At 34.7% G+C, this 20608-nt stretch overlaps 1 protein-coding gene across 2 annotated transcripts; it reads right to left on the bottom strand.

Moving 5' to 3' along the window:
* Positions 1 to 1374: 1374 nt before the first annotated feature.
* On the bottom strand, positions 1375 to 4195 carry LOC149575141 (fanconi anemia group E protein FANCE protein). Of its 2 annotated transcripts, none has more exons than XM_089815002.1 (3): positions 3833 to 4195; positions 3095 to 3303; positions 1375 to 2890 (listed from the first exon to the last, which is right to left on the bottom strand). In XM_089815002.1, the coding sequence occupies exons 1-3, from the start codon at positions 4048 to 4050 to the stop codon at positions 1662 to 1664; spliced, it is 1656 nt and encodes a 551-aa protein (XP_089671128.1). In that variant the 5' UTR covers positions 4051 to 4195; the 3' UTR covers positions 1375 to 1661. The 2 variants fall into 2 exon arrangements, with proteins under 2 accessions (XP_089671128.1, XP_089671129.1); XM_089815003.1 differs by having other exon boundaries at positions 3837 to 3973.
* Between the last annotated feature and the right edge of the window lie 16413 nt (positions 4196 to 20608).

Below are 20608 nucleotides of genomic sequence, written 5' to 3'. Positions count from 1 at the left end.
AGACACACCACCCATCACCATCACCATCACCATCAACATCATTTGGCACTCATATACTTCACAAAGCTAGATTCATTACCATCACACCAAAAGTCCAAGTTATCCTTGAATGAACAACGTAAGACCGCCTACGTGATTACCAACAAATCACATTGATATAACTGAGTTAGTATTCACAGGTGTAAGGAACATTGGAGTTTTTCTCATGTCTTCATAAGTATTACTTTTCAAGAGAGGGATTGAGTGTTTGACATTCCATGTCAAGTTTTCAATCGCTATATGTTATGTAGTGGTACAAAACTGACATCAACAGTCTCCTCTCGCACGGTATCTCCTTTGTATCAGGGTTCTTTTAGCATCAAGAATGCATTTCAATCTCCAAGCTATCCCCTCTTTTCAACATTTAGATTTTCTTTCTTCAGACTCAATCATCATTATTTGTGTTCCACATCTGTTCCATACTGTAGCAAGTTCAATTTTCTCCTAGCTCATCTTGCAGCAATTGGATACCTCTGACTAACTTAATGAAATGAGTGGAAATGATGAAATCGTTCTCAATGATCTTTCTTACAATTATCTGCATCATTGTAAACCTTCTACACATACAGTTGGCCCAGTTCATGGACGGCATCTAAATTAGACAGGAAATTTTCAATTTATCGGAATCTCATTACTAACCACATTGATTTTGCACACCCAGTTCTCAGACAGCTTGCATGTGCTTGACTTGGGTCAGCCAGCACTCATTTTTGTCCTTCTAGTACTATTTAACCCACATAATGAAGAGTACTTAGATTCAGTACTGGAAGGTCTGTTTTGTTATCCTGTCTGTTCTGTCTTGTTTCTTTACTTTTCAGCAGTCAGAATAGAGAGAATATATAAGTTCCTGTAAGCACAATCAGATTAATAATGCTACAAGGTTGCTCAAGTCATTCAAGTAAAAGAAAATGAGCATTGCAGAAAAGAGGAAAACCATGGAGTGGCAACAAATTATAGCAATCTTTGTAGAAGAATGGGGTTCAAACAAAAATGCTAACTTGATTGACAAACAGAGAATGCTGGTTTCTGAAATGGATTATATATATATATATATGACAATCCATACACTGTATATGTGATAATGTCACAACAATCTGAAGTAAGTTGTGATCGGCGCCATTAGGTAGCTCTGTACTAAGCCAAAGCATCAGGTAGAAACTTGGGCAAACTTATATTGTCTGAAAAATCTTTCTGTGGCTATTCAAAGTCAACCTTAATATTCCTGAATGAAGCTGTGAGCTGTAAAAGTAACACTAGATCAAAAAATAAGTCAAATTCTAAAGCAATATCCATCCAAATTGCCTCAATCAAGACAAGCACTGCTAGATTATAAAATGATCTCAAGACACTTGCAAGCACTTAATTTAATATTGTTTTACCTCCATATGGTATTATGTGGAGTACATCAAAATTTTACGGGCAGTCTGCAAATATCCATTTTGGGTTCTACAAAAAACTGATTTTGTTAAAGGAGCTGGGGCAGGAACCCCAATCCACCACTCAAATTATACCATACCAGACTTTGGACAAAGATTACAGTAGCGTGTACTTGTACCTGTAATAGAATTGTGGTCAAAAATATTATTCTTTCTTCTTTACAAAGGAAGTAAATGGAAAGAAAATCAGAGGCGCGCTAACTTTCCCAATATTGACTTAGTCATAAATGTCCCAGTCCTTTCCACTACTCGTTGGAGATAACTCTTGTGATGTTTCAGCGAAGAAGCATACTTGTTCACAAGACAAAGCAAAAAATTGCTAAACTTTAAGGACTTGGTAAATTCTTCAGCCACATCATCCAATGAGAGAACCAGGAGGTCAAGTAATTCCTGTGTTAATGACATTGGACTATTCAATATACTCTGAAATAAGGTAAATACAGGTTCAGTCCATACCAAGCTCTGGGATAGCTCACTTTGATGACAGGGCAAGCATATCGCAGACTGCTGCTGGCTTTCTTGACAAAGTATCTTTTGAAAAAATGAAGACACTTGTTCTGCTTGTAAACAATCTTTGATGAGCCTCTGGAGGACTTCGCAAACAGCAATATTTAGCCCTTTCTTGCAAAGCATTAATGGGAGCAACAGTGCGTCAACAGTTGCCCTCTGGTGTACTTTACCTGCCTGCAACACAGCTGTTACCAAAATACGGGATGCCGGTTGTCTCAAAGACAGAAGCTTTGGAAGAATTAGTGAACACAACATATCAGTCGACCAGGCATAACCTTCTTGCCCTTTTAAGAGACTCTCAACCAACTGCAATGTAACTTCGTCCTCAACTTCCCAAGGCTTGATGAAACTAAGTACTTCTCTTGAATCTGCATTCATACAGAGTGTATACAATTTTTCTGAAATGATAGAAACATCACTGTAACTGTTTGAATCAAAGCTTAGTAATACTTCTCTTAGAGATGTTGCCTGAGCAAAAATCTGAGGATCAATTGCTAATTTGGACTCAATCTTCTCTTGGTCTACAATACTGGCATCTGCTGATGTCCATGCTCCTGAAACTGCCTCTTGAACCGATATACAGCTCGTAGCATGTTGAACTTCTGAAGCATGATCAGCAGTGTGTCGTGATTCTTCTTTTCTCTCTCCAACATGTTCTCTGGCCTCAGGAACGCATAAATTTCTTTCTGAGACTGCATTCATACTATATTCAGGTTTCTCATCTAGCACTTCCTTACTTTGCAATACATTCCCCTCCTTTGAAGATTCTCGAGCATTACTAGCTGTGATTTGGGCATCCTCGAAAGCCATTGGAATCCAAGGAAATAGTGAGCTTGAACCTCTTTGACAATTATCCAGGAATTTGGGCAAAGCGTTGTATTCCTCCATCTCCGAGCCTCTATCCACTGGACTAGAATCACAAAATATTAATTAGCACAATATATAATCCTATCTGGAGCATCACGCAGGAGAACTATAAAGAAATACGAACAACAATATCCTTATCCTCGAATCAAATACGCTCTTGCTGCAATTATATATATATGTGTCTGTGTGTGTGAACCATTTTTTAAGTTTAGACAAACTCAAAGACAATGTCACCCAATTACCTGTATGAAATGTAGGTGCACCGTGTCCAAAAACTGCAAAGTATAAATTTTCCGCTGCTCGCCTCACCCAAAAGTCAAGATCAGGTTTTGCCACTAGAGTTTGGGCCAAAACTTGAAGATCCTTTGTACGAAACCGACTACGTTCTACAGAGAGAAATGTCAAGATACTAGACTGCATGGCACTTGGCAAAGTCTCAATCCACATACACCTGCACAGACATTACACAACTAAACAGTCTGGCATTCGTGCTTGAAAATTCCACAACCACTCACAGCATTTACTGTTCTGTACTTTATTAGCATCTGCTTCACAATGAGCACAAAGCAAATTGACTACACATATTTACATAAACTAAACCTACTCCAGCAATCCACTAGTCATTCAAAGTAACTCGTCTATTCCTTGTCGAAACCGAGAGGAAAAAGAAAACTTTAGTCATTTTTTACTTCATCGTTTTTGCAGAGATACTTGGCATAATTCAACCAAGCGAGCAATAACTAAGCTTTCTAGGTTAGCTGCTCATGCTTCTAAATTTTGATCCACTGCTGTGCACAAAAACAAATTTATAAAATTGCCTAAAGAGAGAGGTTGAATCAACCCATCATTTTATTTTCCGCGATTGACCATTACCGAAACTGCACTGTCATTTCCACTGCTGTTTTCCATCAAACACATGTGCAGTCATAATTTTAAAAAGAAATATCTGTACCAGAGTAGTAAAAGGAATAAGAACGGACTTGCCTATACTGGAACTGGGAGGTCCAGCAGATTCGTCATTTGCTCCTCCTTCATCATAAAAAGCTACATTCTTTGAAAGGAGATGAGGGACAAATTTCCAGAGGCCGCTTGCAAGAGGGCCATCTTTACGTTGGTACGTCTGAATCCAGTGCGAGGCCTCTCCTACTGGACATGCAGACTTAAGAAATATCTCCAACAGAGGAACCCATTGCTCCATCCTTGTGCTCGCTGATTTCGCCCGTCTATGCCAAGAAAAATTCTCTCCGACGCAAATTTCAGACAAATATGTCCTCCGACATTTTATAAACGAATAGCTCGAAAGCCGATCCCCTCAAGTATTTAGAATATTTAATCATCCAACTAGGGCTAACTCTAGAGTAAAATGTCATTTTGATGTCGGCATAGACATTGGCCAAATTCTACACTTTGAAATAATGTTCCATTTTCTTTCCAACTAGTTAAATGTTAATTTCCTGCTTCAGCATTTTTTTCTTTCAAAATGTTCTATAGATCAAAATGAGGTGAAGGATTTATATGTGATGCTAGCTTAGATCACAATTTGATATGCAAATAAAAAGATCATTAATTTAATTTACAATATTATTAGTCTCTATAGGCAGGGAACTAATGTTTTCATTACACTTCTTTATTAATTTGTGCAACTCTCAAAAATCATATTCTAAAGTTTAACTAACATTTTATTTTTAAATTAATTTATATTGATTTAATTATTTTTTCTAATTGACCACTTCCAAATTTCCTGGGGTTTATAATATTTTCTCACTTAAAAAATAGAAAAAAAAAAGACTAAACATCATTAATTGCATTTAATAATACTGTTATACATTGTATTGTTTCCATTAATAACCTATAAATTTGCGAGGAAGGCAAAGTAATTACTGACATAAATTACTGACATGTCTATTTCAATGGACTATTTTCACTCCAATCACCAATTGCAGTGTGTCATCGTGCCATCGTTTCTTTAAACCTTCATCCTTATCCAAAGTCATTTCATTATTAGATACTTTTTCCCAAAACAAAACAGTTTTAGGCCAATTTTTTTTTAAATGAACTACAAGTACAGTATTTCAAGGGCAAATGATAGGGTTTCAAACAAATTGAGAACACTGCAAAAAACCACAAGAATCCTACTTCAGATTTTAAATGAATAAAAATGTTGTTTCAAGGGTTGAAATACATATTGAACCATTTAGCGATCATTTGATATAGGATATTGCAGAAAAAATCGTCAATTTAATGGCTTAAGATTTTAAATCCAAAGCAATTGGAATAGAGAACGAGTAACTGCTTGTGACAAAAAAAAAAAAAATACAGAAATGACAAGCATGAACCCTTTAAGAGTGCGCTCTACGAAAGCAATCGCAGAGCTTAAACGTTGATTATTTATGTGGGAATATTAAATCGCTCTAGGCGTAACATGCGGCTTATTTATCCATAATATGATGAGTTTTTTAATTGATCGAACGAGCAGAAGTGACTTGGCTACCTTTCGAATATAGCCATTAAGCACAATAATCTACAGTGCAGATACGTCCGGACAGTATTCTCGTAATTTTATTAAAAAAATTATTAAATCGATTTAGATTTTTATCTTTATTAATAATAAGATTTTGAAATTGATTGGTTAACGTGTAGTTCCATTGTAAGAAAAGGATTTGGCATCCCCTTTAATTTATTTATTAAGCTAAATTATAAAGAGAAAATATAGATTTTATTTTTCAGTTTTCTAAGAAATAAGACAAATTGTATGTCAAAAGAACTTTATCCATTTGAGGATTTGTTGTTACTATATAATATGGACTGCTATTCTCCAATGACATATGCAAGACACAAAAGTATAAGTAAACACTATGTCTGTTGTGCCAATTTATGTAGCCCTTCAATGGTTTGTGTGGAGGTAATTATTAGTCCTTACAGGGAACCCATGTTTTCATTAGCCCCCCTAATTAACATAATTAATTTTCAAGACAAAGAATCTACTATAGGCTAAGGTTTGACACTGTATATTTTTTAATTTATTTATCACAACTAAAATTTTAATTTTTGATTGGTCCATAGCCATTTTCCTAGCCATAAAGCTTTTTTTTGAATGGAAAAATATGGAAAAAAATAGAAAGGATAAACATCTCATTAATGTCCTTGTCAGTATTTATTTAATATTTTAACCAAAGTTTGACAAGTGTCAATAGGCGTCTGATGGAAGGGTAAGCGAATTGATATTTTATCCAAACTTAAATTATGTCCACAACTCTCTAACAGGCTAGGGAATGGCCAGCGCTGGTGTACTCAGCCCATGCCTACATTAGATAATATTTTTTATGAACCCAAGTTGACATCTACAACTTCATTATGACTCCAAAATGTAGGGACTCCAACTCACAAAGAGCTCTTGTTTATAAATATATAATAATATGTTTGTGTTTGTAACTTTTTTATTTATAATTTAAAATACATACAATATTGTATATTAAATCTATTGTGTACCAAATGTGAATTTCTATGTTTTATGACATGATTTTAGTTGTATTAGTGTGTACAATTTGTGTAATGTAATTTGGGGATAGCAACTTCTACAAGTTATGTCAAATTACTTCTCCTTCCTATTATTTATCCTTATTGTATTATTTCTTATTTTTAAGCTTTGAGCAATAAAATAAAATAAAAAATATATCAATCATGATAAAATGCATTCTTATTTGAAAATCAGCACCCATTTTAAAGCATCATGTCATATAATATGTAGATGTAATGTTCAAGCTTGGCAACATTAACATGAACCTCGTTTGTAAAGAGTTAGTCTTACCTCCACATAATCTCATGAATCTCGAGTTACAAATCTAAGCTTGAGTTCCCTATCCTTCAATGCCTGAGAAGAGTAAGCACATATTCTTCTAAAATTATGCTCTTAAGTGTCAACTAAAAAGATTTTGGCCACTTACCTAATTTAATTTTTTTATGGGATAGAATGATAGGCTTTAACATTTACATTTTTTACCTTTTACTACTACTTAGGGAGATTAATATCAAGTCTTGTTTTGTTTTGTTTTTTTAAAGAGAGAGAAACAACAATTGGATGTTATAAGGCAAGAGCCTACAACACAATGGTGAATTGTGAGCCTCTTAATTGGGACGTCTTGGGTTTGAATCTACTCAAGATTAACTAATAATTGAAATAATTAACCAAAACAAATAATAATAATTAGCCTTGGCTTTGGTCTCTTACCGATCCAAAAAAGAGAGGATGTTATAAGATAACCTATAGTTTAGGGATAGAGGCTCGTGGTTTTGGAAATTTCATCTAATGATTATTATGATCCCTAAATACTTGTCTAAGTAAGAGATGTAAATTTATCTTAATGGTAGAAGGGTTATGTTTAGGAAGATAGTATGTGGAGAGATAGATAAAAAAAGATATTTTTTCTAATATTTCCAAATCAATATAAAGAAATAATCCTTACAAAGCCATCTACTCATTGTTTGTAATGTAAACAACAACATTATCACAAGAACCCTAGTCATTTACTGTAACGCCCCACCAGGGAACCCAAAACAAATTAACCTAAAGTGTCACTAAGTCTGCCAAATTTGTTTTTTTGAAAGATTAAAACAACAAGAAATAATATAGTGGAAGCAATAACTCACATACATACAACCAATTCATAAACATATTACATCTCTTAAGGGTTCCATGATGTTGAGTCACATACATAAGTTTTATTAATACTAAATTTGATACATAACAAAATCCACATCATAGAATAATCATAAGTATGAAACCAATGAAATAATATACAATTACATAAGATGCCACATGGCATGACCATAATGTATAATCATTTGTTGTACAAGTCATAGGGTATGAAAAGCTCAGATAATATACATCATGAATAAATACATCTCAAAAGATCTCTAACTAACCAAGTACACTACATCATAATATGATTACCAAACATAAACATAAGATAAGAATGAAAGGAACAACTACACAAGTACATCCATCAACGACATCAAGTTGTCAGATCTCAATGGTATAAGACACACTACCACCTAACCTCATAGAACCTAACTGACCAACTCCCATCGTGTTGAGGAGATAATCTCAAGTCCCATATGGATATGAAATCCAACAGTCATAACCAACATCTAGGTCAAGGGAAACCTGATAGTAATCTATCTCAAAGGTATCAAGACACAAGTAACATCTAAACCCAAAGGTAACAAAGACATGTAGGAAATCTGCTATGTACGTGGACAAGTGTCATCGTATGAGTCAACTCTAAGGTTACCCAGTAGCCTCTCTAGACTTTGGCCTCCTAGTGACTCTATGTGGCATCAGTATCTTTTTGTACAGATAAGGTATAGTAACAAGGCAAGGTTGCAACCAAGCATCCTCTCTACTCCCATCCTAGCATGTACTAGCACTTGAGGCATGGGTGAGGTAAAACACTAAATCTTATTAATTCATTTTAACTCATTTAATGAAATTTTATCACTTATTGATACTACTTATGATGGGTTACCCAAGCAACCTCTTTAGGGCTTCGGGCTCCAGTGCAAGCCACTTCCCAACATACACATAGATAACCTACTCTAAACTCATAAAAAGTACAACTCATAAAATCACAATATTCACCTTACTCCTATACAAGCAACTAGAAAGCACCAAAAGATAATTGATCGAAACTCAAAGGTTACAACAAGAAAATGACAATATTCACCTCAATCCTATACAAGAAACTAGAAAGCACCAAAAGATAACTAATCAAAACTCATCATAGAATTACATGATTGTGTCACAATGTTTGGGAATAAAATATTGTGACCAAATAATATACACAACATCATTATAGATCAAACACCTAACCATGACATCACATACAACATCGTAAAACAATAACTCCTAGGCCTCTGGTAAACATCCAAAATTGGTCAACGTACTAAGTCGAGCCCAACCCCAATAAAAATAAACCATACATCACACTAAATGTAGTTTCATAATTCATTTAGTTTTGAAAACATAAAAAATTGATTTTCACAAATAGGTTCGAGTTTTCAATTTTCAAAGTGTCATATTTGCTAAGGTTTTCGAGTTCACAAGTATCTCAAAAGACTCAACAATCCATTAGAATCACCTTAATATAAAACCCATTTTTTCCCTTATAAAATGAACTACCATTTTAATAAAATCCAAATCTCATTAAACATCTCTTAATTAAACAAAACTCGAAATTATAATTATCAATTATATATATATATATATAATAGTAAACCCATTTATATAAATCTTTAATTAAACATTATTAAGATCTAATAAAAATTATTAAATTAATACTAATTATTATTATTGAATTATTAATAACAATAACTATTAATTTTTATAAAATAATATTTATTAAATATTAATAATATTCATTAATTAAAATTTAATATAAATTAACAAACACATTTTTTTTTCTTTTTTTTTAAATAAAATAAAATAAAACTAAATAATTTTATAGCCTGATGGGCTTTCACGCAATGTGTTAGGCTGCAAAGCAACGTGAGTTGTTGCTTGTAGTGCTCACTACTGTCACAACAATGTGAATTGTTGCTTGCAACACTCATAGTTGCTTGTGTGCAGCATGAGCTTGCTGCAGCAGCCAAAAAGGTAGGGCTGGGGGTAATGGCCCACTTCCCCATTTTTTACATAATTTTGTTTAAAACAACAAAATTTTGAATATTATATTTAGTATTATTACCACAATAACAATTTATTATTGCAGTAATCAATACATATTTTTTTTAACATACATTTCAAATCTAGATCTGATAGGGTAAAGAAATTGAAACAGTCAAGATTAATAAATTAAAATTGGTCTTCTTTCCCAAACCCCATCCTGATTCATAATTTACTAAAGCAATCCAATTATTTTTCACTAAGAATTTCTCAAACAAGGGTTTCAAATCCCATTTTTGTTCACATACTTTTTCACTAATGAAGAACAGTAAATTTAACAAGGGTTTTAGCCATAACTATTTTTGAAAATAAATCCACAACCACAGAGAAGATAGAGGAAATTCGAAGGGAAATTACTATGAAAACCTCAACAAGAGCCTACCTCAATTTGATGCTAACTAGACAAATGCTTAGAAGTTGCAAGAATTCTCATCTTCTCGAAAACCCTCTTTCTCAAAATTTGTTCCTCAAAACCTGTGTGTGGAGAAATGAGCTCTAATTTCTTAATAAATAGCTTTCTCCTTTAGGGTTTCAATTTTACAAACACGCAAACCCTTTTTCTTTATTATTTTAATTTCATGTGCAAACTTTTTATATTTTAATTAAAATAAACTTTATTAAATTTATTTTCTCTCTCATTAATTAAATCACAAGACGTATTTAATAGTATATTTATTAATTTAACTAATAATAATATTTAATTATTATTTTTAAAACTCCTAAATACTCACTCAAACGTAGTCATGAAAACAAATTCACCCCTCTCCATTAGGCAAATCTGCACCAGAAGAAAGAAATTGGCACTCTGCAAACACGAAACCAATCTGAAGTTCTCTCCTCTAATCAGCAAGATCAGTGAATATGCAAACCTAAAACAAATAGCTTTGAAAACCTAATTCAACTCCATGTAGAATGAAACATAATCATCCAAGAAATTCAGAATAGAAAAAATGAATATGGATGGCAAATCACTCAAAACAAGAAGAGGCAAAAAAGGTGATGGTCACCACATAACAAAGAAGACAATATGGCTCAGAGAATGCGGAATCAAAAAGATTTCTTCACCAGAATGAAATATTCAATTTTAGAAGACCTAAACCCTAGATCAGGGAAGATCAACCACAAAAAGCAAAAGGATCAACCTAAATCAATTTTTGAGTCCAACAGTATACCATTAGGCCCATTATTGATCATTATACCGGCACGAACTAGAAAATATGATTCGCAAGTATTTATCTCCAAAAATAATTTAGAGAAGGGAGCAAACCCTCCAACAAAGGGGGTATATATCCCCCCACACCAGAATAACAATCAAGAAGAAATCAATCTGAGCAAAGGAAGGAGCCCTAATCTAGGGCACCCAGCTGAAATCAAGAAAAATGACACTATAATCATCAACAACACTCACAATGAAGCTAGATGGTTGGAATGCAATGAGAAGGGTATTTATGTGCACTGGAACATGGACTAATGAAATTCAGAAGTAAGTTGGAACGTAATCTAGCCAAGAGATGGGGCAAGAAGGTAAGTAACATAACCTCCTATGCTGATAAACATTGGTTTATACAATGCTAGAATACAGAAACAAAACATGAAATTTTAAGTTTATCAAACTGTTTCTATAAGGGGCATCACATTAATTTCATAGCATGGCAACCTAACTTCAACAAAAACTATAATAAAAATAAGCAGTCAATCAAATGGATGGAATGTACAGACATACCATCGAAACTAATGAAGAATAACATTATTAAAAGAATAGGCAAATCTCTAGGATCTCTCATAGGAATCAAAAACAACAAAATTAGAGTCTTGGTGAAAATAGATCTAAGCAATGTAGTAAGTAGGAAAATCATAACAAACAAATCAATATACAACTTAACTTTCTATGAATATACAAGAGAAATAGGAAAAATTAAGGATACAAACATCAACAATATGCATATCAAGAACAATCTAAAAGGAAGTCAAAGGATAAGGAAAAGAATAGACAAGAAAAAGGAAAAAACCATGGCAAAAAGAACATCAGAGAAGGATAACAGAGATAGTCAAGGAGCATCAGAAAAGAATAAAAATTAAAATATGGGAAATACAGAGACAGTTAAGGAGCATCAACAGGAAATTTTGGATAGAGAAGGTGAGGAGAAAAATGGATGGATGACAAACATGACTATCAACACTCGTTAGACAAATTCAAAAAGTATAAGGATTTCCAAATGGAAAAAAGACAATAGAAGAAATAGAACTCAACATCAAAAAAATGAATAAGCTATCATGAGATCTTGTTACTACAAAATGATCTGATAGATCAAAGTATTCTAGCAAAAGCCGTTCACATAGAATATAAAGGCAAAAGGATGTTAATAATAGATCCAAAGGAAACATCAAAAAATAGAAATAGTCAGATCAAAGTTCTAGAAGAAGGGACATCAGAAGCTCAAGAGGGAAAGCTTGGTAATAAACAGATGGAACAAGAGAACCATAAAGAAAAGGAATCCAAGCAAGAAAGGAATCAAGAAGAAGCCCAAATATTGGAGATATCAAAACAAAAACTAAGTATCCCACCGACAAATTCAGTTCAATGGAGCAATATCACTATCAGGGAAAAAGCAAAAAAGAAGAGGTACAAATTTTGGTAGACTCCTAGCAATGGTAAGGACATGTTTGACCAAAATGAAGAAGGAAAACAATCCCAGAAACAGAGCAAGTAAGAGAACAAACAAATTTACAAAATGAAGAGCAAGCGATATGGAATGACTTCAGAGCTTTGGGGATAGTCTCAGCAGGGGACATGGAATCAAAGAATAAAGATCATAAGAAAAAGAGCAAACCTCAGAAGCAAAAGATTACCAAATGAATAAAATGCTACTCAAAGAAATACTAACAAAAGACATTCAGGTAAGAGAAGAATCAAACATAGCCAAAAAAGTGACAAAAGAACAAAACCTAGAAAATATAGGTCTATCAATAAATTAGGAAGGACTAAAGACACCTAACTATGGAAAACCCAAGCAGAAGCGAGGAAGAAAATCACTAAAAGAATTGGGGGAGGTTGCAAGACAGGTAAAGGAACAAACCAAGATCCTCAAAATTCTACAAGGCGGGAAGGGGAAGAGCCTTCCCAAGGAACTGTTGATCTTAGATTAGTTTTGACAATTGAGTGTCAACACACTTAAGAAATTTTCTAAGTTTATGCCCAGTATAATATAGATGTCGAGTTGCAATATGTGCCAAGCTAGAAATACAGTTAAGTGTTGAGTCATTTAGATGTCAAGCAAATAGACAATGTCGAGCAAGTATATGTGCTGAGTGAACAATAGATGCCGAGCAAGTTCAAGTGTCGAGCGAGACAAAATTTTAGTATGTGTCAAGCATCAGTATTATTAAGTGTCAAGTAACACAAAATTGATCTAGTTATTTGTGATGGCACAAACAACTATGTAAACCATTTTTGAGCCGACATATGGGTAGATCTCAAAGATTTAAAGATAAGATCGAATCTATTGGATACCCTATGAGATCTACATGCAACCAATGAGAAAAATGGAAGGAATTGAGCAAGAAAGTTGAATGAATCTCGATCATAGATTCATACCTAACCCTAAGCGATCGAAGTCTTTTAAAGGGAGATGAAGCTCCATAATTTACAGAGTGTAAGAGAGAATGCATGTGAGGAGATAATACTAGAAAAGATTTGAAGGAAGTGAAAGGGGTGAATTGATCAAGTTGAAGGTGACTTAGAAGAAGGAAAACATTGCAGAATCAGTTAACAGAATAGAGGATCAAGGTTATAGCACTTTCATATTAAATCAGATAGGATTAAGATGAACTAATTAGGGATTTGGAATCAACAATATTAGATTGTAAGTGTATCAGGTCAAACATTCTATTGTACTCTCTAACAATTGTTATAGCAGAATGAAATCCTATGAACTTAGGTTGGTTTAACAGCCATTGTATAAAGCCTTTAATAGGGTGACATTCCAAGTGAATGTTCTAAAGTCCTTCAGCTAAGCACACTTCTAACAGGGTGTTAAAATCCTTTAACATGGTAGGATCTAACAATCCTTTGTAAGCCTTTAACAGGGCAAGCCTTTCATAGAGCAGATCATGAGAATGGTCAAAATATGTAACCTTAACAAGTGAACTTTATTGTTGCAGTAGTGAAGAATTGTGGGTGTCATCCCCACCCTAGTTTTACCTTCTCATTGGAAGGTTTCTAGGTAATCATATCTGGTGTCAAGTGTTTATGTGTTTGCATTTGCTTAACATGTTATTTCTATATGTTCATGCATGCAATATTTTAAAGGTTAAAGTTTAGTACTTCTTATTCACCCCCGCCCCCTGTCAGAAGTATACTTCCTACTTGTTAATTCCAACAATTGGTATTAGAGTTAAGTTCTCATCAGGAGAAGCCTTACAGCTTGGAGAAAAGATCTAGAGATGTAAGTTTAAAAGTTAGGAAAGACCATTGAGAATCAGGAGATTGAGATTGATCTCTTACTGCAGCAATTGGATGAAGCCAAAGATTTCGTGAGAAGTTTGCTAAAGAGAAGGAAAGAGATTTCCATAGCAGATAATGACACTCAATACAAGGAGATTAACACCCCTAAGTTATTTGCAAATGGTAACTCTCGTGAATTTAATGTAGCAATTGTAGATCTCATGGACAAGAATAGAGCACAAGCTGAAGAGATCAAAAATCTCAAGTTGGGGCAAGAATCACAAGCAATACTGCTATGTGAAGTGACTAAACAAAAGAAGAAAGCCATAGAGGACAAGGCCATGATTGAAGAAGACAAAAGAATCTTGTCAAACAGATTGGAAGAAAAATTAGCAAAGTTGTATAAGGTCTCAAACATGCAATTGGACACCCTAAGCCATATGATGAATTCCTATCATGAGTTGAATGTCAAGGACATTGAGATAACTACATTGAAGCTGCAAAATGAACAACCACAGAATGACCTAAAAAGAGAGAAAGAGTTTGCTAAAATTTTCAACAAGCCAAATGAAGTTATCAAGTACTTTGAGCAACTATTGAAATCCCTTAGATCCAGCAAAGACACATCAGGATTGGGCTATACAAGCACTGAAGAAGGAGAGTTATCCAAGACTACTGAACAAAGGAATGACAAAGGTAAGAACTCTAAACCTACTTGTCATCATTGTGGAAAGAAAGGACATACAACTAATGTTTGCAGGAGCAAGAATGCTAGTTAGAATGACAAGTCAAGAAACATGATCCATTGTTACAAGTGCAACAAACAAGGTCATCTGGCACATGAATGCAGAACAAGGACCATGCATGCACCAAGATTTGAAGGATGTTGCTACAATTGTTAGAAGTTTGGACACAAAGCATTTGAATGCAGATCCAAGACCACATGGTCATCAAACAAGGGAAGAAGCCATGAAAATTCCTATAATTAGGACTACAATACAAGACATAGCTACCACTATTGTCAAGAATATGGACACATCCCTGAGAACTACACCAAAACACATTTCAGTGGAAGCTACAACAGATGGTTAAGTCAAACTACATGCTTTAGTTGTTTGAAGACTGGTCATATCAACAAGAACTACCCAACAAGGACCAAGGCACCCAACTCAGAGTCAAACAAAGAAAAGGCAAGGTAGATTTTGAGTACATCAGAGGAGAAATGAATAAGACATGGAAGAAGAAAGATGGAAGTAGCACATCAAATGAAGGGATCACTTCACCTGAAAGGTCAAGTGGTCATACTTCATCCAACTAAACAAGAGAAGGTATGTGGGACTAATATTTAAATGCTTTATCATACATCAGTTCCTAGAATAAGTCATTACTAAAAAGGATAGATCAGCATGAATAAAGATGCAAATTTAAATCCTCACAGTTTTTCACATTGTTGCCAAGTAAGGAAAGTTGCCTTCAGATGCCGAGTAAAATCCTAGTATGTGTTGAGCTACTAGCCAAAGCTAGTTGGAGCCGAGTGTATAGTTGCTATTGAAGTCAAGTAAGGGTAATTCCTATAGCTGCGGAGTGAAATGAAATTTGCATTGAAGCCAAGTGAAACAAAAATTGCATAAGGAGCCGAGTCTATAATTGTATATACACTAAGCATTAAATGTTATGCATTGAAGGGTATAATGTCAAATTTTCAATCATTTTTCATCATCACGAACACAGAGCAAGAGTGAACAAAGAACATAAGCGATTGGCAACTAGAGATTGAAGCTTTTGCATGGATTCCAACAGAAATCAAACATCATTTCATCGATTTAAAGGTATTTCTCACGAACCAAGCTACACAGTTTCATAATTTTATATTTTGAAACCCTAGCTTACAAAAATGGCCTCTAGCTCTAGGAATCCCAAGGACAAGGAACCCTTTTAAGTTCAGTTGATTAGTAATGAAGTCAAGCAACCAAATTTTAGGCCAATACCTGAAGTCACATACAAGAATGACCCTGCTGGTGCGCTATCCATTGTTCCACCTAAAGTCATAATGGTCCAGGATGTTAGAAAGTGTTATAATTGCAAGGTTGGAGCAATAGGAGATATGGAAATTCAATAGGCATACGACAAACTGTGTGAGAATGGAGTGTTAAAGGAAGAATTTCAAATTATTGAGAGAAAGGGCTTAACCCGTGCCCTAGGTTTTTCCACCATCTTCAAGACTGAATGGATAAGAATTGTGTTAAGTAGAATCCATGATGGATGTTTATGGTTAGAAGGAGGACCCATCAAATTGCCAAAAAGGATTGTGCATAGGTTTATAGGGTTTCCAACCCTAGAATGGCCAAAAACCCTAAGAAGCAACTCAAAAGAAGCTATTGAGAAAAATACTAGGGCTAAGTGGAACAAAAGGGGCATGACCATTGACACAATCAAAGATCCACTTCTAGAATTTGCAGTGGGGGTCATATCCCAAAAATTTTATTAGTCAAGCTAACTAAATAGTGTACCATGTATTGCAGTTGATGTAGGGTACAAGATTGTGAAGAAAGTTCACACTTATGATCTGGCCGAGCTACAGTTACAACAAATCATGGAGAACCTAGGAGCAATAAGGAGAACAAAAGGTGCTAAATGCAAATTTGGTTCAATTTTGATATGTATATTTTTCTATGTATAGAATGAGTTTCCTTCTTTTGGTAAGGTAGGTTGGCAGACCAATAGGCTTGTGGTAGTACATATTAGTGAATACATTAAGCAAATGGGAGACAATTTTGAGTCTATAATAACTAGTTATTTTGAGGATTTCAAGAAAATCATGAAATAAAGGTTAAGAATCCCAGTTTCCCTAGTGGAAAGGTATTACAATGACATTTCCTTCCTAGTATATATTGACTACACATTTATCTAGGCTGCAGTACTAAGAGTTAGATGGCTTTAAGACCATTAGAATATGAGATAAACATTGATGAGGCATCAACAACAATCACAACATCGCTTGCAGAAGAAATTGACAAAGCAACAAAACCTTTTGGTACCTATGATGTTGTAAAGTCTAAGGTGGAAATGGAGTTGAAAACTGCCTCAACTCTAAAGAAAAAGGATAAATTGGTTAAGAAGCTTAAGACCAAATTTGGAGAAGGGACTGCAGAAGGAGAAGAAGAATAGGGCCAAGAACCACTTGCCTTGACACAAGGCATGGGTGAAGATGAAGAGGAAGAAGGTGTCAAGGAAGAATAAGCCAAGGAAACACTAGCTAAACCAGAGCCTAAGAAGAGAAAAGCTCAGAAATAGCCTGTAGCTCAGCCCAAGGGTAAGAAGACTACAAAGCCAAGTCTAGCCAAGCCTATTTCACTAGCCACAAGAGCAACTACAAGGGCCACCACTCAAAAGGAAAAAGAACAAACAAAAGAGAAGAAAGCTACTGAGAAAATAGGTCCAGTGCAAAAGAAGATAAGAAGAAAATATGTTGCACAACCTGACTCTGATGAAGAAAGGACCAAGTCAAAAGACACAAGCCAATTTAGAGTGGTAAGTCATGCCACCAAGTTTGATTTAGAAAACATTTGTGATAATATTAAAGATAATGCAGACTCAATTGGCTTGAAGAACATTGATTTCAATAAGTTAAGTAGGGAAGAACAAAACATGGTTGAAGAATCAATCTATACCATGATGGCTAAGTTCAAGAACACCCCACTTGAACTTGACAATTCAATGCCTAAAGATTTATATTCTATTGTTAAAAATAAATGGCATTATTGCCTGAACATGGAAAAGGAAATAAGAGAGTCTACATTGGCTTGAGTAATGCTAGAGCTTACCAAAGGCCAAATAACTAAAGCTAACAAGAAGCATGGGAGAAAATTTGCACCCAAAAATAGAGCCTTTAGCATTCTTCAAAATAAGATTGAAGATGTTATTAAAAAGTCCACTCAAATGTGGAAGCTAATATATGGCCTAACCACTATTAAGGAAGGAGAAGAAGATCCCTTTGAGGGAAGAAATAATGGAGAAGAGGAAGACAATGATGAGGAAGGAGAAGGTGAGAAGGAAAAGGCAGATGACACAGTGGAGGAGAAAACACAAAAAGAAGATAATATGGCAACTGCTAAAGAGCAGTGAACAGATCAGAGTGTGCAAGACACACAATTGCCACCACCAAGCCCTCCACATGATAGAAACACACTTGTAGAAACAATCAAAGTGAAGGATGTTCCTAACAACTCTGGTTAGAACATCAATCCATTGACTGCAGAGGATCTCAAAAAGATCCTTGACCAATCGACTCTACAAGCAAAGTTGTGTGACAACCCAGTATTGGTTAGTGTAGATGAGTTGTAGAAAGCAGTAGCTAACCTAACTAGGGACAAGGTGGCCACACAAGAAACATCCCCTACCATCCCTACAACTAAAAGTGGACAACCTCAAAATCAAGCACCATAAGATACATTAGCTAAGGTTGATACCACAATTAAAGTTGCTACAACTGTTGAGGAGCCAACAAAGGAACAAACAGGACAAATGGATACTTATGTTCCTACTGCACAAGTACAAGGTGCACCACCACAAATAATAATTATTGATCAAGGAAGAATAGAGGAGGAGAAGGAGATTCCAAAGTAAAAGGAGCAAGAAGAAATTCAAAATTTGGTAAATCTACCAACTGCTGGGACTCCTACAAGAATGCCTCAAAAGTTGAGCATTGAAGCAATGCCACTCCAAATTTCAACACCAGGCTCAAGCTCCATAAAGGTTGCAAGGGTACTTCACTACGGAGACCCTATATTAGATGAGGAAATATTTATTCCAAAGTATGACTATGTAACCATGAACATAGACTAGATCAATGAGATGTAGGAGGCATTGGAAAGAAAGGAAAACCAAGAGATACTCAGAAAAGAGTACAAGTAAAGGCAAGATCTAATTGAGATAAAAGACATCTTTCTAGATGCATTCAGCTTGTAGGCACATGATGAAACAAAGCTAATATTGGAACAACTGTCAGAAATTGTTGAACAGGTACCAATGAAGACCAAGAGACAAATGTAAAACTCATGGAATGGTCTGAGAAGAAGTTTCAAGCAAAGGTGAATGAGAAAATATCTAGTGAAATAGCACTATCACAAGTAGAGCTGGAAAAGAAAATTGAAAAGGTGAACATAGTACTTGAGAATATATTCTCATTGTACACAAAATTGTGTGATCTTTCAATCTTCACACAAGAAACCAACCAAAGCAAAATGAGCTTGGAAAGAAATCTAAAAGTATTAGGCATACAATTGCCAAAAGATCTAGCTCAAAGTGAGAAGAGCTTTCATACAACGCTTCACACACAGAAGGAACTAGTTGTATTAACAACAGAAGAGGCTAATACTAGAGCCAAATAAGTTCAAATTCAAGCCTCTCTAACCCCTCACATGGAAATATTATAGAAAGAACTAGCCTATGAAAAAAATGTATTGAAGAAAGATCCTAATATTTCAACACTAGATGGCTTAGTTCACCTTGCAGCTGAGACAACAATCCAAATCAAGTCCCTAGATGTTGCAATCAACAACTGGGATATTGCTCTAAGAATTGTGATGGAAGTAAACAAGAACTTCTTGGCAAAATACTCAATCAGTGTGTAGACCCTTTGACATAAGTGTCAAAAAAAAGGGAGAGAAATTGTAAAAACAAGGGGAGATAAATCTAAATCAAAAGGCCAAAAGGAGACTTAATATGCAACGAGAGACATGTGAAAGGGGGAGTTACAAAACAAAACAAACAGAAAACAAAAAGGGGGAGATAAAATAGCAGGAAACAGAGCATAACAAGACACATTAAATAAAGAGTATCAGAATTTAGAATAAAGATAAGGAATGTCAGCAGAGGCAAATCACTTTACTCAAAGAAATTTTGGATACAAAAAAGGCACATTAACTCAGAGGGAGTTATAAAGTTTTGAGGTGTATAGTTCTTTACAAAATTTTGAACAGATTTTGAAGTTTTGTATATATGCCGAACAAAATGTATATTATACTTGATGAGGTTAGATTCATCATGTATAGTTAAGTGTTTTTGCCACTCATGTCAAAGGGGGAGATTTTTGATCTTAGATTGGTTTTGACAATTGAGTGTCAACACACTTAAGAAATTTTCTAATTTTATGCCCAGTATAATATAGATGCCGAGCAAGTTCAAGTGTCAAGTGAGACAAAATTTTAGTATGTGTCGAGCATCAATATTATTAAGTGTCGAGTAACACAGAATTGATCTAGTTGTTTGTGATGGTACAAACAACTATGTAAACCATTTTTTAGCTGACATATGGATAAATATTGAAGCTTTAAAGATAAGATCGAATCTATTTGGATTCCCTATGAGATCTACATGTAACCAATGAGAAAAATGGAAGGAATTGAGTGAGAAAGTTGAATGAATCTCAATCGTAGATTCATACCTAACCCTAAGCCACCAAAGTCTTTTAAAGGGAGACTATAAGAATTTTCCTTAGGGAAAAATTCACCCAAGACCAAGGAACTCAAACACAAACACAACAATAGAAGAAAGAGAGAGTATGATCAGAATGATGATATATTCATTAAA

The sequence above is a fragment of the Cupressus sempervirens genome, chromosome 2, assembly GCF_028749045.1.
Source record: "Cupressus sempervirens isolate cs-2001-9-10 chromosome 2, ASM2874904v1, whole genome shotgun sequence".
NCBI classification, from domain to species: domain Eukaryota; kingdom Viridiplantae; phylum Streptophyta; class Pinopsida; order Cupressales; family Cupressaceae; genus Cupressus; species Cupressus sempervirens.
This window is presented reverse-complemented; position numbering and strand designations above follow the sequence as displayed.

Bases quoted from the DNA above. Each gene is read 5' to 3' on its own strand.
- LOC149575141 (XM_089815002.1), bottom strand. From the start codon at position 4,050: ATGGAGCAATGGGTTCCTCTGTTGGAGATATTTCTTAAGTCTGCATGT. The intron at 3,304-3,832 runs GTCCGTTCTTAT...ATGTCTGTGCAG, and splicing joins CCCAGTTCCAGTATAGGCAA to GTGTATGTGGATTGAGACTT. The intron at 2,891-3,094 runs GTAATTGGGTGA...ATTCTAGTCCAG, and splicing joins TGCACCTACATTTCATACAG to TGGATAGAGGCTCGGAGATG.